Source organism: Manis pentadactyla, chromosome 2, assembly GCF_030020395.1.
Source record: "Manis pentadactyla isolate mManPen7 chromosome 2, mManPen7.hap1, whole genome shotgun sequence".
Taxonomy (NCBI): domain Eukaryota; kingdom Metazoa; phylum Chordata; class Mammalia; order Pholidota; family Manidae; genus Manis; species Manis pentadactyla.
In genome coordinates this window covers 180,840,321-180,861,161 of record NC_080020.1, presented here as the reverse complement: position 1 = coordinate 180,861,161, position 20,841 = coordinate 180,840,321, and the positions used below count along the sequence as shown (strand labels likewise).

Below are 20,841 nucleotides of genomic sequence, written 5' to 3'. Positions count from 1 at the left end.
GTGTTGATCCCTCACACAATTTTAGACTAGATCTCTGTGGGAATGCTTGGTATGTTCATTTAAGATCAGGCGACTGGCAATAAGAACTAGTGGAGGTTTGCTCAGAAAGGTCATTTTCATTTTTGATTTGATAATAGACTGAAAAACAAGAGAAATGCAGTAAAATATCAATTCAAATAAAGAATCTAACAGGGTCTTTCATGGTATTTTGATTGGCAAAATAAAGTAACATGGACCCTTACCTGCAGCTAATTGAATAATCCAAAGAAGTATCAATTTTTCACCTAATTTACATAAACCTTTATTATCTACTGTGTTAGGTTTGGTTTACAGGAGGAGACTGCACCTTCCCTCCATAAGAAAGTGAAACAGAATAAACGCCTTCTTAGAAATCTTAATAGAATGAAATGCAAGCACAGAGGGATATCATCAAATACAGCCTGAGTGTAACTACTCAATGAACTAATTAAGTATGTTGCTTAAGAAAATTCATGAAATTTGATTAGATTATGAAAATATAGTTAAATGATACATAGAAAAATACTTGAAGAAAATGCACCTAATTTTAACAGTGGTTGTCTCTGGGTTGCAGGTGATAGCTCTATTTTTTTTCTCTTACTTATCTAAGCTTTATCCTCCCTCTGCCATATTTTCTATTACTTTCATAATAAAACACTTTAAAATTTATTATAATATTTGTTGAAATAGTAAACAGTAGGATACAATGAACTCTTATATATTTATCTGGAAGATTCAGTGATTATCAAGATTTTGCCCATTTGCTGAATCTATCCTTCCCTCTCCTCCACCCCAGAGAGTTGTAAAGCAAATTCCAGACATCATACCATTTCACCTGCGGATACTTTGGTAAGAGTATCTTTTTTTTAGGTGGACATTTTCTTATATAACCACAATGCCTTTATAGCACTATCAAAATTAACAATAATCCCTTGATATCCTCTTAAACCATCTAGTAACAGAAAAATCCCATGTTCCCAGTTGTCTCAAAGAAGTCTTTTTAAAAAATTGTTTTATTTAAATTTGAGTACAAGTAAGGACTACACACCACACTGGTTGCTTTTTCTTAAGTTTCTTTTAATTTAGAGAAGTCCCCCACCACTCCCCTGCGCGCGCGCGCGCACACACACACACACACACACACACACACACACACACACTTTTTTCATGGCATTGATTAGTTACAAAAACTGTTAATTGTCCTTTAGAATATTCTACAGTATGAATATGTCGATTTGCATCCCTGTGGTATCATTTAACTATTCCTCTACTTCTTTTATTTCCTCTAAATGAAAGTTAATTCTAGAAGCCTGATTAGATATCAAGTTTGACATTTTTGGCAGGAACAATTTATAGGTAATGCTCTAAAAACCTCTGTGTTTGAAATAAATATTTATGTCAACATGCTGGAAGTATGGTCTCAAATCAAGGTGATTTAATTAACTTGAAAAAGATATACGCCATCTGAGGTTGAAAGATTAAATTGCAAAGCACCAATTGAGGAAACTTGATTAAACATTCAGGCAAGACGACCAAAAGATTTTCACTGAATACTACAGAAGGCAGCAATGCACTGCAGCGGGTAAGGATATGAATTTCAGAGTTGGACAGGATGAGTTTGAATTCTGGCTCTGCCACTTGCTGGCTGTGTGACTTTGGTAAGTTAGTTAACTTCTAAGTTCCCTCACCAATCATAATGTTATAGCCAGTGCTCTAAAAATATTGACAGCTAGTATTTTTATTACTTCTAAGTATGAGAATTAGTGTGCTAGAAAAACTCTTGCACATATGTACAAGTCACATACAAGAATATTCATCACAGCAAGCTTTGTAAATAGGAAAAAATTGGAAGAGATCTAAATGTTCATAAACTGAAGAGGTATAAGTAAAATTTGCCATGTTCATATAATAGAAACCTATGCAGTAGTTACGAGGTCTCTATATTAATTTGAATGGATCTCAAAAACAGAAGTGAGCAATCCAGTTTACAGCATGACATCTTCAGGACAATAGTATTTATGGAAAAAACACATACACACAAAAATCAATGCTAGTAACTTTCTACAAGGACATATATGTTTGTAAGGAATGTGTTTTGTACTTGAAGTTGCAAAAAATAATATAGTGAGGTCCCATGTATCCTTGATCCAGTTCCTGCCAATGATAACACATTACATAAATATAGCTCAATATCAAAACCAGATAAGTGACAATGGTACAATCCATAGCTTTATTCATATAGCACCACTTTTATATCTACTTATTTGTATAGGTTGCATACTTCTGCACAATGTTATCACATATTGGGTTTGTGTAACCACCACCACAATCCAGATTCAGCATTATACATAATGCTGCAACTCCTCTTAGCCTCCTGTAAATGGAGAAGAGTTCATTTTCTGTATAGTATCATGCTTAGTGATCTCATTCCATGCTTTCTAAATGAGTAATAGATTACACTTCCAAATGGTACAAAGTAGACAGTAGCAAATCCCTAGTAAACTCTTTTCCTTGAGGTTCTCAAAATTTGTGAAATTATCTATAATATTTAACAAAGACGTTTTCTACGTCAATAAGATTATAGGCCAGATGAACAATGGAGAGTACCCCTGTCCTATAATCCTAACCAAAAAGTTAGAGATTCTATCATTTATCCTTAAGAATGGCCAAACAGGTTTGAACAGGTCTGTTTCCCTGTGGTAACTTGATACTCCAAGACAAAAATCTCATCCAAATATTCAAAAGGAAACTGAAGTTCTCTGCACTCTGTGATAAACTAAAGTGTCATGTTACCAAAATTGTGTGATAGTGTCCAATATGAGGTGGCCCATATTAGCACATGTAGGTTTCTTTGCCACAAGTCTTATCATCAGTGACACCATTCCTTCAGGCGCCAGCACACTGCACTCATAACTTACAATTCAAGTACAATGTGTCAATTGTCTATATTTACCTTAACAAATATAAAGAAGTGGTCACATTCCTGGAAATGTTAATGCAGGTCATGGGGATAAGCATGGTGAATCTTATTCTGGTAATTAAAGGGAAAAAGGAAACAAGGAAAGGGGAATAAGGAAGGAAAAAGTAAAAGGTATGAGATTATCTGATCATCTTGATGTTCATCTTAATTAGAGCATCCCCAGTGAAAAATAAAAGGGAACATGAATGTCAGTGTTACAACTATTATTGTAAAATAATAATAATAAAAACAACAGCAATAATACCTTTTATAAATTAAAAGAGTAATGCATATTTATTTGGGGTGCAAAACAAACAGAACTGTTAAACTGAGAAGAGTTTAAAAGGTCTGGCCAGGATTACAAAGCTAAGTCTGGTTAGAGTGAAGACTAGAACCCAGGTCTTCTAATGCATTGTTGAGGGCTTTCTACTAGATCTGTCATTCCATGATAGAACTATATTCATGATTCCATCATTTAACTTCTCTGCGCCTCAGCCTGCTCCTCCTTAAAGCAAGGGGGCTGTTAACAAATATGAAGGTAGTCACATGCATCTGAGGGCTATTTTTCAATATTCTGCAAAAAAAAAGTAACTGTTTCATAACAGTGACCCTGTTATTTCAGGGTGTGCCACAACAGTTATTGGAGCACATGCCACACAGTCACCTGAATGTGCTGAACGCATAGGAGTTATGTGCTCCTCCTGGCAACAGTTCAGAGCAACTGCCAACATTCAACAGCAAAGCATATTCAATGAGGCCCTTATGCTGAAAAGAAGAGACCACTGGTTGCTTCAGCAATGGCAGAAAGCCTCAACTCCCTGCTCATTCCTCTTGCTATGACCCCTTATCTGAAAGCCAGGGCTCAGAGATGAGTCAGAATTTGAAAAGGGTTCACTGCTGCATCTGGCAGTTGTAGCTCAGCTAGACGCATAAAGACCACAATACAGATAAGAAGTAATCCTGGAAAGGTAGAAGCAGCATACCATAGGCCTTCAGGCCACAGGAAGAGACAGCACCTGTGCTTAGCCTTAGTAGGTTCTATTTTTATTTAAATAAACTCAACATTTTTTTTCTTAGACTTGTTTGTTAAGATTCCAGGCCTGAAACAGCTTGTGACAAAGTTCATACCATTCCACATGCTGCTGTTGGGGGATGTGGCCATGGCACATATTACTTTTGAATCTTTCATTGGAGACTTGAATTTATCACAGCCTCCACAAACCTTGTGTTTCTTCTCTTTCAACAGTAAATTACTAACATCAGATTTTAACCATATTGTTGGTAATATCTTATTTAGGTTAAAGATACATAAGTTCTGAATTTAATCAAATTTTATGCAGTTTGTCTAGATAATTCAAATGGTTCTTAAATTGAAACTTTTGCTGTTCTGATCATTTGCTTTTCTTCTGGTGAAAACAGATCACTTGGAGGTCAGGAGCTTATATTTTGATGTTGGATAGTAGTGTCAGGGATATTTTTTCCCTTCAAATCATGTGAAAAGAAAAACTCTAACCTACTGGGTTTATTTAAAACTGGACCCTTATTAAAATGTCATCTATTAGTTGTCAAATTCTGAGAGCAATGACAGCTTCAGTCCACAATGTGAATGAATGAATCTCACAGACAATGTTAAGTGAAAGAAATGAGACAAAAGATACTGTAATGGTTCTATTTACATAAAGTCAACATTAGGCAAAATTAATCTATGTTGTTAGAAGCTGGGTAATGTTGTCCTTTAGTGTGGAGAGGTGGAGCTGTGACTGAGAGGACAGGTGGGGGCATCTTCCAAGGTGCTTATAATATTGTAATTCTTGACCTGGTTGTGGTTACATAGCTGTGTTTACTTAGAACATCTTCAACTGTAAAAATATCATTTGTGCACTTTAATGCAAGTGTATTATACCTCAAAAAATTTTATTTTAAATTCTATCTACTTTTTTAAACACTAATTTCTAATAACAATGGAAATGCATGAAAACATTTCCCCTGTAAAAAACAATGGAATATTTTAGTTAGGATAAATCCTTTTCAATCCCCTTCAAATGTTGTACTTTCCTAAGAGGGTAGCAGTTTATCCTTTTTACATACATTCACAAAGTAAGTAATGACAAATAGAAAATATATAGTACCACTGTGTGCATTTATTTTAAGTTCTGTGCTTCCTGGATTATTAGATTTTGCATTACTTCTTTCAGTAATACAGGATATAAACAATATCTTTCACTAAGATACCTCTAATAATCTTCACTAAAATTATATATAATTTTTTAATATTGCCTAAAGATATAAGTTTTATCATATGTATGCTATATTGGGTATTTGTTTACTTTTATATATGTTATATATGTGATATGTATATTTTATTGCAGTACAGATCTATTATACAATTTATAATGTATAAAACTTTTATGTAATAAAACTTAGACACATAAGAGCCATTGTGTACAGCAAGCCTCATACCTCAAGAAAATTAAACTTGGAAAATAGAATTCTATAAAAATCAACAGTAAATGGCTGAGGTTCAGTAGCAACAAAGTTGCAAACATTTATGAAAGTGCTACTATGAGATTATGCTAAAATGTCTTCCATATTTTATCCAGAACCCTAACAAAGCCCCCAAATCCAGGGGTAAAATTTAATTTGAGTAGGATGCACTATGATCTTGCAGTTTATACTGCATAGGGTAATGGAGCCTTAAATAAAAAGAAAGTCAAAAAGCAAAAATCCAGCTGTTCTTTATTTAGTACCAAGTATTCCACCTACAATCTACACACACACACACACACACACACACACACACACACACACACACACGCAGGTTAAAAGACAAATGGTTTAACAAAGCCTATAAGGATGAACATCCAATCCCTCCCCTGCTCTCTCTACTCTTAATTTCTTCTTCTCCAAGGCAACTACCTTCAACTCTTTGTTGTTTTCTTCTGATATTTAACTTCTTATTTCTGTAGATGCTTTTTCAGCTATTTCTTGGTCTTTTCGGTTTAGACATTGTTTACTATCTACTGTAAAAGGTCATTTCACTCTTTTACAATTCCTTCCAAATGTGTGCATACTTCTTCCCTTCTCCTTTTCCTCTTAACAGCAACATATCATAAAATTTGAAAAGACCATTATTTCATATTCACATTCATACTGAGTCATGTAGTGTACATGATGAGATTTATTTTATATTACAGTTTTGAAATTTTCCCTGGATTTACTCTTTCCCAAGATGACTTTAACTTTAACTTTAATGCTCATTAACTTAGTACAAATAGCTGCATTTTTAAAGGAGAATCTGAGGAAATCATTCTTATCCAGAAATTCTTCAGGACAATGTTATAAGAGTAAGTAGAACTCAGGCTTTGGAATCAGGCACACTTGGGACTAATCTTAGTTCTGATGCATGATAATTGAATTTAGGGAGGTAACTTAATTCTTCTTTTTGCTATCATTAATGTACAATTACATGAACAACATTATGGTTACTAGATTCCCCCTATTATCAAGTCCCCACCACATACCCCATTACAGTCACTGTCCATCAATGTAGTAAGATGCTATAGAATCACTACTTGTCTTCTCGGTATTATACTGCCTTTCCCATGTCCCCCAACCTAAATTATATGTGCTAATCATAATGCCCCTTTTCCCCCCTTATCCCTCCCTTCCCACCCATCCTCCCCAGTCCCTTTCCCTTTAGTAAGTAAGTGTTAGTCCATTCTTGGGTTCTGTGAGTCTGCTGCTATTTTGTTCCTTCAGTTTTTGCTTTGTCCTTATATTCCACAGATGAGTGAAATCATTTAATCCTTGTCTGTTACCACTTGGCTTATTTCACTGAGCATAATACCCTCTAGCTCCATCCATGTAGTTGCAAATGGTAGGATTTGTTTTCTTCTTATGGCTGAATAATATTCCATTGTATATATGTACCACCTCTTCTTTATCCATTTATCTACTGAAGGACACTGGTTGCTTCCATTTCTTGGCTATTGTAAATAGTGCTGCAATAAACATAGGAGTGCATATGTCTTTTTCAAACTGGGCTCCTGCATTTTTAGGGTAAATTCCAGAGTAGAATTCCTGCATCAAATGCTATTTCTATTTTTAGTTTTTTGAGGAACCTCCATACTGCTTTCCACAATGGTTAAACTAGTTTACATTCCCACCAGCAGTGCAGGAGGGTTCCCCTTTCTCCACAAACTCGCCAACATTTGTTGTTGTTTGTCTTTTGGATGTTGGCCATCCTAACTGGTGTGAGGTGATATCTCATTGTGGCTTTAATTTGCATTTCTCTGATGATTAGCAATGTGGAGCATCTTTTCATGTTCCTGTTAGCCATCTGAATTTCTTCTTTGGAACAATGTCTGTTCAGCTCCTCTGCCCATTTTTTAATTGGCTTATTTCCCATTTGTTTGTTGAGGTGTGTTAGCTCTTTATATAATTTGGATATCAACCCTTTATCGGATATGTCATTTACGAATATATTCTCCCATATTGTAGGATGTCTTTTTGTTCTACTGATGGTGTCCTTTGCTGTACAGAAGTTTGTAGTTTGATATAGTCCCACTTGTTCATTTTTCATTTTGTTTCCCTTGCCCGGGAAGATATGTTCATGAAGAAGTTGCTCATGTTTATGTCTAAGAGATTTTTGCCTATGTTTTTTTCTAAGAGTTTTATGGTTTCATGACTTACATTCATGTCTTTGATCCATTTTGAGTTTACTTTTGTGTATGGGGTTAGACAATAATCCAGTTTCATTCTCTTACATATAGCTGTTCACTTTGGCCAACACCAGTTATTGAAGAGGCTGTCATTTCCCCATTGTATATCCATGGCTCCTTTGTCATATATTAATTGACCATATATGTGTGGTTTTTATCTGGCTCTCTAGTCTGTTCCATTGGTGTATGGGTCTGTTCTTGTGCCAGTACCAAACTGTCCTGATTACTGTGGCTTTGTAGTAGAGCTTGAACTCAGGGAGCATAATTCCCCCTGCTTTATTCTTCCTTCTCAGGATTGCTTTGGCTATTTGGGATCTTTTTTGGTTCCATATGAATTTTAGAACTATTTGCTCTAGTTCATTGAAGAATGTTATTGGTATTTTTATAGGGACTGCATTGAATCTGTAGATTGCTTTAGGCAGGATGGCCATTTTGACAATATTAATTCTTCCTATCCATGAGCACAGGATGTGTTTCCATTTATGGGTATCTTCTTTAATTTCTTTCATGAGTGTCTTGTAGTTTTCAGAGTATAGGTCTTTCATTTCCTTGGTTAGGTTTATTCCTAGGTATTTTATTCTTTTTGATGCAATTGTGGATGGAATTATTTTCCTGATTTCTCTTTCTGCTAGTTCATCATTAGTGTATAGGAATGCAACAGATTTTGTGTATTAATTTTGTAAACAATTTTGTTGAACTTACAAAGTATAATTTTCTTATCTCAAACACGCTGTTTGATGATTTTTGGTGATGGTTTTATATATATACAGTTGTATAACCATCACCAAAATCTCTTAGATTTTCGGCACCCCATAAAGTTCTTTCATGCATACATTAAGCCAAAACTGATCTGTTTTCTGTACCTACAAATATGCTTTTTCTAAAAATTTCTAATGAATGAAATCATACAATATGTAGTCCTTTGTGTGGGATATGTCTTTTCATTTCTTCTGTATTATAGCTTGTCTTGTTTCCTTTTTATGCTAAATATTTTTCCATTGTATGGATTTACCACACAATTTACGCATTCACAAATTGATGGAAATCTGGATTGTTTCCACTTTTTGCCTGAGTAATGCCACTATGAACATTTGTGTACAAGTCTATGGGTATATGTTTTCATTTCTCTTGGGCATATACCTAGGGGTAGAATTGCTGGGTATGGCAATTTTATGTTTAACTTTTTGAAAAACTGCCAAACTGTTTTCCAAGGTGGCTGTACCATTGTACAGTCCCACCAGTGATGTATGAAGGTAATAGTTTCTCTACATCCTTGTCAACATGTGTTTTCTTTTTCATTACAGACATTCTATTAAGTATTAAGTGGTATCTTATTATGGTTCTAATTTGCATTTCCCTAATGATTAATGATGATAAGCATCTCCATGTATTTATTAGCCTCCATGAATCTTCTTTGGTGAAATGCCTATTTAAATCTTTAGCCTACTTTTAAATTAAGTAATTTGTCTTTTTCTTTTTCTCGATAATAAATTTTGAAATCAGGTGGTGGAAGGCTGCCAACTTTGCTTTTCTTTTTCAAAATAGTTTTGGTTATTCTGATTCCTTTGCATTTCCATATAAATTTTAGGATCGAATTTACCAATTCTTAAAAAAAAAAGGCCTGCTGGGATCTTGATAGAGACATTCAATCTATAGGTCAATTTGGAGAGAACTGTCATCTTAATGGGCATTCAATCCATTAGCATGGTGTATATTTATTTATCTAGATCTTTGCTTTCTCTCAGCAATGTTTTGTAGTTTTCAGTGTATAGGTCTTATATTACTTCCATTAAAGTTACTCAAATTTTCTGATACTCTTGTAAATGGAATTGTTTTCTAATATCATTTTCATGTTGTTCACTGATGGCATACATATATATATATATATATATTGATTTCTATATGTACAGCTTATATCCTATGACCTTGCTAGACTTAATTTTTTAAAGCCCCCAGTTTCTAAGGTATAAAATGAGAATATCTACCTAGCAAGATTTTTGTGTGGAATAATATATGTAAAATCTCAACAAATGGCTAGACATGAATCCCTCTACCCCCATCCCAAAAATTCAACTGCTGAAAAATGTGGGGTCACATTATTTTGAGGAAAGTGAAATGACCAGGATACACCTGGTGTAGAAGGCAGGAGCCAGTCACCAATTCCATTTTATCTGAATTCACATAATCAAGAAATTCTGCTTCATTTTCATTAGTGTAGTGAATAGATGTTGATATTTTCTATCATCTGCATGTACTATCTTTACAATGAGAAGAAAACAAATATTTCTGAAAATGCATAAATTACCCATTAAATCTCATAAAGAGAAAAGTGAAAGGACACAGAAATGCTAGAGTTCAATTTGCTGAGACCAGTTATAGTTCCAGGAAAACAGCACAGTGCTAGGCACTGGGGACACAAAGTAAAATGTGTAATTTATGAACTAATGCACTTTTCAGCAGGCTAAGATACCTCAATGACTACTGAAGCAGGTGCAGGGAAGGCATATTTCCCTGAGGCTTCCTATCCATTCTAACATCCCAAACTTCCAACAACTATGGCAGCTTTATTTTGATCTATTTTATATGTTGGGGTTCTAGAAAAAATTTGAATAAAGCTTCTATGCCTTTTATAAAACTTTGAAAACCACTGGTCTAATGAAAGAATAAAGTGAGAACTTCAAAGCAGCCTAGTATTTATAATGCTGGTTTGGGGGGGTTCATGATCTAAATTTTATTCCAGTCACTATAAGTGTACAGCCACGTGGAAGGCACAATTTTAGTTCTCACCTATCAAAAGTGACACTCTTTCCTAGTTGAATTTTGATGTCATTTATCCTATTAACATTTGTTTAGTGTAATAAGCACAATGTTATTCAAATATCCATGGTAGTGTAGTAACAATGAGAGTAAAGACCATCTTGAAGATGGATTACCAGCAAACTCTCCATAGAGTGACAACTGGGTCTTACAGCATGAGAAATCTACTGACTGATTAAAAAGAAAAATAGGTAGCATTATACGCAGAGAGACCTGCACGTTTTAGAAGCATGTAATTAATACTCAATAGTTTCCATGGAAGGGGCATTTACTCTGGGTACAGAATTTTAACCTCACAACAACCTACGTAAGTAGAGGTTATTACCCTCTATGCATCAACACAGGTATGCTCAAATCAAGAGTTTTTGAGTGGCAGGACCGTATTTGAAACTGTGGTTGCCTGATTTCAAAGCCAAGATTTTAAGTTCAAATAGGTGCGTGTACTTGAGCGGTCTGAAGCAACACAGTGAGTGCTGCTGGAAGGGAAGTGGCGAGCGATGAACCGGAAATGTAAGCACTCCCTTTCGCTCACTGACTAAGAGCAACTTGGGCAAAGGATTGGGTTGGCATTGGGAGGTATCCCGTATAAATGCATGATTTCATGTGTGTGTATCCATCCCAGCTCTGTCCACTGAAAAGGTCTATAAGTAATGACACACCAAGCCATGGTCAATGGTGGGATCAGCAAGTGTTTAGGTTTGCTCCTCTGCCCCTCCCACGCTTCCCGGCTGGATTCTCTGCCGCATTCCACTGCCTTCTCGCGACTGGCCCTGTGTCCTTCACCCGCCTGACCTTCTGCAGCCAGGTAAGCGGCGCCCTCAACTTCTCCGACTCGTTAGAGAAAAGGCCGCAGGACCCGCCAGCTCCGCCGCCACTACCGCCCCGCAAAGTGCGGGAAACCAGACGCTGAGTGGAGAATCCGATTAGGCGGTGACCGGCAGGGCGGAGCTGGAACGGGAGACGGAGTAGTGGGCGTGACCTCGACTCTTCCCCATTTCTTAGTGGAACTCACTGCTGCCAGTCCCCACCCCTTCCGCTCAGGCCGTCAGTTAATTGGCGGGCGGGACCTGGCAGTGACTTCCGTTTGGAGGAAGAAAGTTAGGCCGGAGGAAGGGCCGCGAAGAGGAAGGAAGAGGAAGGGGCCGGGCGGCGGCTGCTGTAGGTCTTCTGGCAGTGGTGGCGGCGGCGTCTCTCTTCCGGGAGGACGATGGACAGCCAGGGCAGGAAGGTGGTGGTGTGCGACAACGGCACCGGGGTAAGCGCCCGGCAGAGAGGCCGCGGCAGCCACAGGCGCGGGGGCGACCGTTCGGGGTTGCGCAGGCCTTCGGCTTCCGGGCCTGCACCTCTGGGCGCTCGGGCCGTCGGGGCCGGGGGTGCGGGGCAGCGCTTCCGACCTTCACGGACCTGGGGAGCGAGCCGGCCGGGCCCGGCCCTAATATCCCTGAGCCTGCCACCCCCGCAGCTCCGGGTCAGGGCGGCGGGCGATGCCGGCGCTGGCAGGGGATCCCACCTGCTGCCCGGCGGAGGCCGGTTCCCTGCTCTAGGATGGGCAATTTGGCCAAAGGGCTGGAGGGGTAAAAAGCTGGTTTGGTTTGCTGGAGGAGGGCTCCATTCCCCAGAGTCGCCGGTTGTGTAAAAAAGACCGAAGGCCTTCCTCTTCCTGTATAGATGAAGATACCGAACGGGAGGCAGGAAACGGGTTTAAAGAAAAAAAAGGAAGTGCTGTCATGCTGTAAGTCTCAGCCCTTTCTCAGTGTTTGAGGTTTTTTTTTTAAGGGATGGGGAGGCCTGATTCACAGCGCATTTACATTTTGTTCTGCTTGCTGAGAATTTGGCGCAGGTTCAGCCCCGCAGAGATCAGCAAGTTCCAGTTGCAGACAGTGGTAGATCTAGGACCCCTTAGAGGCCCAAATGTCAATTCCGCTCACCTTGGGGAAGTTAATCAGTTTTGATCCTCACCACCATCTCTTTTTTCCTTAGGTGTAGAATGCAGATGTTAGTCTTTAAGACTGTAAAATCCAACTAATTGTAAAAATCTGACTAAAACTCCGATTTAGAAATAATTTGAAAGTTGTTGCTTTTAAAAGCCCTACCCCTTCTCATTAAAAAAAAATTATTTGAGACAGCCAAGTCAGCATACTAGAAGACAGAAATAATACTTATTTTGGATGAATTCTGTAGTGATCATTTCACCCTATATTGAAGTGATTTCTAACCGTTTTGGAGTTGCAATATTTTTGTAAATTTTCTCCCCTTCCTTCCATAAATGTGACATATGAATTAAAATAATTTTTACTTGAACTTTAGAGCGCTTTGGAAACTGGATTGTTGACGGAAAGAAAGAGCTGGTATTCACTGCCATAAAACTGCTTTTGGATTCATTACAGACTTATATAAACAATAATTATACAAGCTTTATCTGAACTAAGTTAAAAAATGAGGAATAAGAAGTGTTAGCATATAATAAATGGGACATTAATACAAAGTGGAACCCTTTAAAAAGAGATCCACCCCTATGGAAACATGTCTAAGATTTACCGTTTAAAATAAAGTTTTAGAATGATGCCATTTATGTGAGTTTTCATTATTACAGTTATTTATGTGTCCACAAACTTGTATATGTATATGAAAGTTGTGGAGGGATGCATAAGAAGTGTGTGCTCAGTGGTTGCCTGAGAGACAAGGGATAAAAGAGTGAGGGAAGAAAGGTGCTTTTAAAAAATTAGCCTGATTCCCACTGTACACTCATATTGACCTCTCAATAAATTTAAAGCTTTAGAAATTGAGTTCAAAATATTTTGCTTTGTGAATACGTCAGATACTTTCTTTAGAAATCGGAGCTAGTTATATTTTAATGGATTCCTCTTTTAAGGGTTTTGAACCCTGTATTTGTAGTGTATATGATATTTTTGTATATTCATACAGTAGGAATGTTAGCCATGAGATTATTTTTATGTTACCGTTTCATTAGTTTATCTATTAAAACACATCGTATTATTGATTAGACTTATGTCTAATCCATAATTTAAGAATCTTGTTCCTTGAAAGTTAAGTTACTATGACTTAAATATGAAAAGTGTAGATAATTCAAACAAAAGTATGTATTTGGTTTCTAGTTTTAAAATTTTATCCAGATTTTCAATAGACATTGGCTTCAGATGAAAAACCGGCTTTGATGTGCTATTTCTGGAAATTTGGAGGGTTAGGAACCACTTGGATTTCTGTATTTATTCCTGTTTATACTTCATAGTATCTTGTTTTTATTTGGTACCGGTAGGTATAATGAATTCTCTACAAATAAATATTAAAAAAGAAACTCAAATTTAATTTGTAAAGACTTATGAGAATAGTTGTTACCCTAAAACAACTGGCCTCTTACACATTTTGGGTTTCAAAATTAAAGGTTATTTGAGAAGTTGATGTTTTTAATGGGAAAGCACTAATTTGCATGTTCTTAGAGTAGGTAAATTCTTATCATACACTGGATGTTTGTTCTGCTTGTTTTCCTCACTAGACCAGCGTCTCATTAGGCATCTTAGAGGAGGACAATTCATCTGATTCCAGTAATTTATGGGCTTCATCCTTATAACTTTTCAAACCTAAAGTAGAGCCTCCATTGAAAACTAGAGCCACTGAAAGTGGTCAGATAGGTGAAAAATCTGCTTAGGCTCAGGTATTGTGTATCCTGTTACCAAACTTGGGTGATCTTGTTAGCATTGAGTTAGTTCACCAACAGCTAAGACTTCTGGAGTGCCTGTTTGACAATTTTTAGAGTCTAGTGATACAAAGTAGTTTAAAATGCTAGGGCAATTATACTTTCATGTATAACTCACATTTGTGGTTGATTATGGCCTGCTTTATCAGACTTCCGCTAATTTATATGTTGAATTTAGTGTTTGAAGTAGAAAGAAACAAAAAAAACTGGTTTCACCCTGCAAAATGCTTTGGAATAAATAGAATAACTATTTTGGTGGTCTAAGATCAGAATAATCACTCTACGTTAAATTAATGAATGTATCAGTGCCATCAGATTAAATTAATAAAGGAAACAAAAAATTAAGCCCAAATGAGGCTTTATGAATCCCAGTGTATTTTTTGAGAGGAGAAAGGTACTTTTACAGCAAATGTAGATGGACTTTTTTCTTCATTTTTGCTTGAAAGAACATTATATTGCTCATGTTCTTAGCATTTGATGACTCAGTAGAAAGTAAGGGAGCTGTTTAAACCACAGTGTTGTGATGAGGAAACTATATATGGTAAAATCTATTTCTTAAGCACAGCCTTATTGCACACAATGAGGGAACTAAGTCACCAAGTCTTAAAATGATTGGAGTGGGGGAGGTTTTTCTCAGGGATTAAAATAATACCAAATGGGTAGTTTGGAGAAGAGTATTTTCGTTGTATTTTATCACATCATGGTTAGGTTTTTTTTTTTTTTTTAATATTGACGTTTTGCGAGAAAGGAAATACCACATTGTCTATTTGTTTTATATTATTGAGAAAAAGATTCAAATTATATTCTTGTTATTATAACTGCTAATGCTTTCATCTTTGAAATAATGTGATAAAGTGCAGCTTTTGCCATTTTGACCGAGTATGTAGTACCTGGTAAGAATGCTAGCACTGAATTACTGTGGCAGCATGTTTACAGTAAGCTACTGCTTAAGCAGAGTAAGTAATTTCATTAGTAAGTGATTGATACCTTTAATTTGAATTAGAAGCCAAATTTCTGGGGTTTTTTTGTGAAGCACAGGACTAGTAGGTTTACAATTGTTTTGTATAGTTTTAGAGGTTCTCAATTTTTGTCTTCTTAAGCACTCTGCAAGTATTTTATCCCTTAAAAAATTGCTCAGACAAGAATTTAAAGACACAAATTACTCATCTGAACAATCATAATAAGTAAACATTGAGTGATGTGATTATTTATAGATTTGCCGTGTTGCAGGTTTCCAAGTGTGTGTGGCTCAGAATAAGGGGAGAGAGCTATGTCAGTCTTTGCAGGTTGTCCCATCCAGGCTTCTCCCATCTCCAGCTTGTTATACTTTCTCGCTTAATTCATTTATGTACGTTTAATATGCTGACAATGGCCCTTGCAAACTGTTAGATTCTTTTCCAGTTGTTCACTGTATAATTTTCTTTAAAAACATACCCATGTAAGTGAGCATTTTCAGCCTGGTGAATGGATGCTTTTGATCCAAGTGTCCTTAATGTTTACATTACTTTGAGGTAAACATAAAAATTTAATATCCATATAGTGTTTGCTTTCTATGTTTGGAATATATGTGAAATTATGACTAATGATATTAGGCTGGTGATCATGGCAAATTTTATTTATGTAGAAATTTGGGTATGCCTGGGATAATAATGGGAAGAGATTCTTTGCCCTTCTGTATCATTTCCATTCATTTCGAATGAGCTGGATTTTGACTTAAGGACAAAGAGAGTTTATGATTCAGAAGAGAAGACTATGAGGTTTTTCTCATTTTTCTTTATTAGAAAATTATTAGTATTATTTTCCTCTGTAACAACTCCTGGATCACAGTGATAAATTATTTGAGAAGACGTTGTGGAAAAATGGACTAGTGCTTCTGAATTCTGCTTATTTTAACATTCATTCAGGGTGGGAAGTATATTGTAGTTCTTTACTATCAACTACTATTCAAATGGAGAGGTAGGTCTGAACAAGCAGGCTGTCTGTTGTGTGTGCCATCATATCAAACTAACTTCTGCCTCAAAGGTAATCATAGTTTTAGTTTTAGAAATGGGTAGCTATTCCTGAAAAACACCCCAATCTTGGTGGCTCAGTGATAAACTGACCAGGACTAGGTTTTGTGGGTTGGGAAGAAAACATATCTGAACAGTATGTTTTATGTAGGTTCTAAAACATTAAACACAAGCAGAGGCTAGGAATTCAGGTGGTACTAGGAATATGAAACAACTTAATTTCAAGCAGATTTTTCATTAAAGTAGCTTTAATCTACTTAGGTCTTGACTTTATTATATTTAAAATGTTCTATTCATAAAACACTTGAAATTCTGGATGGCACAATGTTCTAGTCTATGTATAATTAAATGTGATTCATCAGCATCATTTCCAACAAGTTTGTTGTAGAGATCTTTGAAATAAAAAAATTTTATATTTTAAAGGGTTAATCAGAAGTCAGTAAGTTTAAGGTGCTTGCTAAGTTTTACCCCGCATCAATAAAACAGTTCCTTGTACATAGTAGCTTTCTATCAAGAGGTAGGGTAATGTTTTCTATCCAGCTCTGTTATTACTGTCACACATAACATTCAGATAACTGTTTTTTGTCCTTAATTCTTTTAAGCGGATGTATGGTGCCTATAGCCATGGAACAATAGACTTTCTCCCAATAATAAACATATTCTCTATATTAAAATAATCAAAGTAAAATCTCAAGTCATCAGCAAAACTATTAATATTTAATGGTCAGTCACTTAATGTACACTTAAGTGTGCCAGGCACTGTTCAGGTGCTTGGGATTAATCAGTAGACACAGAAATCCTTGCACAATGTAGCAGCTTGAATAAAGACTTGTTAAGGCCCGGGTAGAGACTATAATTATATTTCCTTTCTTATATAGCTTCTTTCTCCTACCCTGAAGTTTTTAATTCTTTGCAATGTCTGCTCTAAATAAGACTGAACACACTGTATGATTGGTATAATAATTAAAAACACATGGTTCTATTTTCAGTTTTACTATAGTTGTTATATCTCCTAGTGTATCAGTTTTAATGTATAAAATGGAAGTATTACCAGAATCAGTGATCAATGATGTGCCCTCACTGGAGAAGTACACTATCTGAATATATGAAATTATGTTACCTGGTATTACTGAATATGTTTATCTAAATGTGAAAATGTAAATAGTCACAAATATCTAATAAATGTGTAGTTTAACCTGATGCTAGTTCAGATGCCATTTTAATTTCCCATTTTGGAAGAGGTTGCTGAAGTGAATTGCCAGAGATGAATGGAAGCCTGCTTTACAGTTGAAGGTCTATTCATAAAACACTTGAAATTAACGTTTTTCTTCTAAAAATACTTAGCATTTGTTGAGTAAATGGGTCTACTCCCCACTTTTGATCACTGTGTGTGCCAGGACCTCTTTGAGGCATTGGGTTCCCACATGAACTCAGATCTCTGCTGTCCTGAGGCTTTCCCTATAGTGGGTGCACTCAGGCACTAAATGAGCAGTTAACTGGTAAATAAATGTGAGCTCCCGGAGTACTTGATGCCATAAAGGAAATAAAAGGAAGATACGGTAGATTGGGCAACTACTTTGGGTAATTTGGAAGTACCAAAAGTTTAAAATATTGTATAAGTGGTATTTTTCAGATACTGTTTTTAAATGGATATAATAAATACCTTGACACTAACCCTCTTTTACTGTTCTCTTCCAGTTTGTGAAGTGTGGATATGCAGGCTCTAATTTTCCAGAACACATCTTCCCAGCTTTGGTTGGAAGACCTATTATCAGATCAACCACCAAAGTGGGAAACATTGAAATCAAGGTAATATTTTATTTATTGGTAAATGAGGATAAAAACCTGTGAGGTGTTCTTTGAATTAAGTAGTTTTAGAATATGATGCCATGAAAAGCAAAGAGGAAGAATTTCTTAATTTTAAATTTATATCAACACTTGAGAAAGGCACAAAAACTGAACTGAACTTTATCTTACTTTAATTATAGCCTGATGCCATTATGCTCTGAATGGAGTAAAATACTTAATAGGATTTTATATTGCTGTGAATACTGTATTAGCAACTTAAGTTCCTATTAAATAATATAATTAAAAACAAAATCAGCCTGGTATTTTTGTCTTTCAATTCCTTATATTTTGTCATTATATGTTAGTGTCTCTTTGGGATCTATGACTTTTCCTTTCCACGTTCTCATGGCCTGATCCCCCTACTTTTCTGTATAGCTAGTGAGGAAATCACAGGATGTAAATATTATTGGTTCTTTTTTGCACCAATATAATTCCATAATGTGCAGGAGGAAGCCTTTCAGTGCAAGTCAGTTTGGCCTTTTTGCATTACTTTCCTTCCCATAGAGAGAGAGGAGGGGAGGTTGTCATCACCTACCTGGAGTGTTTAACACGAGAGACTGGACATTAAGGATGATAGATTTTTCTCCCATGTTAAAATAAATGTGTTGGAAATCAAGTGGGAGTTACAGTATTTTTGAAGAAAGAGATGGAATAAGCAAAAGAATGGTGGTCACCAGTTGACTTAAATTCTTCAGGTGGCCTAGGAATCAAGTTATACAAAAATACAGTAGACTTTAGGGGCTCTTTTGCTGAATTTGTGAATAAGCTAGCATTGTTGGTCCTATCTGGACAATCTTTGACAAGACTTCAGTGAACTGTTAGATTATGAGTATGAAATCTGAGTTAGGGTATACCTCTTGGGGACATTTGTTTGAGATATCTAGGAAAGAGATTAATAGATGATAGAGATAGCTATTAGCTAGGTAGTAGTCGCTGTTTGGACTAGAGAATTGAGTTGTACAATGAATAAAAATATAAACTGGAGCTTAGGTTCTGTGTTAAGTTTTTAAAGACTTAAAATGTTGAAAAATTCTGGCCTTTGTTTTGTTATGTTAAAATCAGATGAGACACTTAACACGAGAGTAGTTTTTTTAGGATCTTCTGGGAAATTTATGGGATTCTTTATTCTCTTTTTGTGAACTCCTTTCATTCTGATTAAATTCAATGTTAAATGAACTTCAACTTAAAACATAGCTAATAATAGTGACAAGGATAAACTTTTTTGATGTTGGAGGTCACACTTTTTATTCAGTATCAGGCTTTTAAAGAAGAATGGCCCTTTATATGCCCTATGGATAATAGTTTTGTGGTATTAAGATACATCACATACAGCCATTTTTTAGTCTCCAACATAGACACAAGTAATTTATGTATCTTTTCACCCCCAGCTTTATTGTTTTTTAAGGCCAGGTGATAGAAATGAAACTAACCAATAGTCTATCAAGATGTTTTTGCTAAGGAATTCCCCGGTAGCGTTTGCTTGCATGGTTTGTCGTTCTGTGTTCTGTTGGCTCAGTTCTGTTCAATCTGCTCAGCCTTTTAAGTCTTACCAGTTAATTTGGTCTTCCAGTAGAAAACAGTAAGAGACTTGTGTCAAATTTAACCTGACTACTAAATTTAACCTTCTGCCTACTCAGCTAGATATTTTCTGTTATCATTATTTACCTCAATTAAGGTTCTTAAATTTAGTAATGAGTTAAAGAAACTTGACTTTTTGGAATTCCTCTGCCTAGTAGATTGACTTACAAATTTTGTGTCTTGTTAGTGAAAATGTAGTAGACTAAAAACTGGAAATTTAAATTGTTTAACAAGTTAATTTTCATTCAGGAATAATAACTGTCCATGTTACTTTGGCCCTAATTATTAACTCCGTAAAATATAGTAGTACTGCATCTGATCTCGACCTAATTTGTCTCTATTGCTTGTATGTTTAAAAATTTCAGTGAGGATTTTATTTAGGCCTTTTCTGACTCTTACTTCTACCTTCTCTCTCTTCACCTTTCTTGACCTGTTGAAGTAGAATAACAAAAAGATGGTAAGTGAGGTTACACACATGCTCTCTGTTTGTTTTCCACTTTTGCTTGGTGGGACAGTAGTTGTTGTTTTGTGTCCCTTTAGTATTGGGGAGGGGGGTAATTCCATATTTTAATTTTAAGTACTTTAATTTTTAACTTTTTTCATTGCTTCAATTTGGTAGCAACTAATTAAGTCCTATACTTCCCTGATTGCATACAATGGACGAAACCAGAACTAATTACTAACATAGTTTTGAATTGTTTTCCATGTGTTTTTTGTAGATGAATGTTATAATTAAAATGGAATGTGATGTGCATAATATGAGAAACCTAGTGGCTTTATTTAGGATATATGTGATCCAGAAAATTGGGGTGAAGCTTTACATTTGTATAAATCTACTTTATTGATCAATGTGAAATTCAACATTGCCTGCCATAGCCTGTATATATTTTTACATCTAGTATAATATATGTATATTTAATAAGCTGTGAAAATTTTTAATATGTAAATGAACTATAGATAGTAAATGGGGGGGAAGAGTTTGAATTACTTTATCATCCTTATTGATGAACAGATTTTACAACATCTGAGGATAGAGAAAGAAAAGGTGAAAGTCTTGTAAGCCTTTTCCATAAACAACAAATTTTCCCCCTAAATAAATGCCATTATGTGGTGCCTTTTCATTTTGAACTAGAAGCTTACTGGGTGCATCCCAGATATTTCTCTGATAGTCTGAGT

General features: G+C 35.9%; 1 protein-coding gene across 5 annotated transcripts in view; it reads left to right on the top strand.

Annotated features, from left to right (window-relative positions):
• Window positions 1-11,579: 11,579 nt before the first annotated feature.
• Window positions 11,580-20,841, top strand: part of ACTR2 (actin related protein 2) — a 33,292-nt gene continuing 24,030 nt past the window's right edge. Inside the window, exons 1-2 of one of the 5 annotated variants that reach the window (XM_057497140.1) lie at window positions 11,580-11,770; window positions 17,938-18,048. In XM_057497140.1, coding sequence (XP_057353123.1) covers window positions 11,723-11,770; window positions 17,938-18,048 — 159 coding nt within the window. In that variant the 5' untranslated portion in view covers window positions 11,580-11,722. Of the gene's footprint in view, window positions 11,806-11,853; window positions 12,248-17,937; window positions 18,049-20,841 lie in introns of those variants that run through there. The other 4 variants (XM_036920743.2, XM_036920745.2, XM_057497141.1 and 1 more) reach the window with 4 other exon arrangements.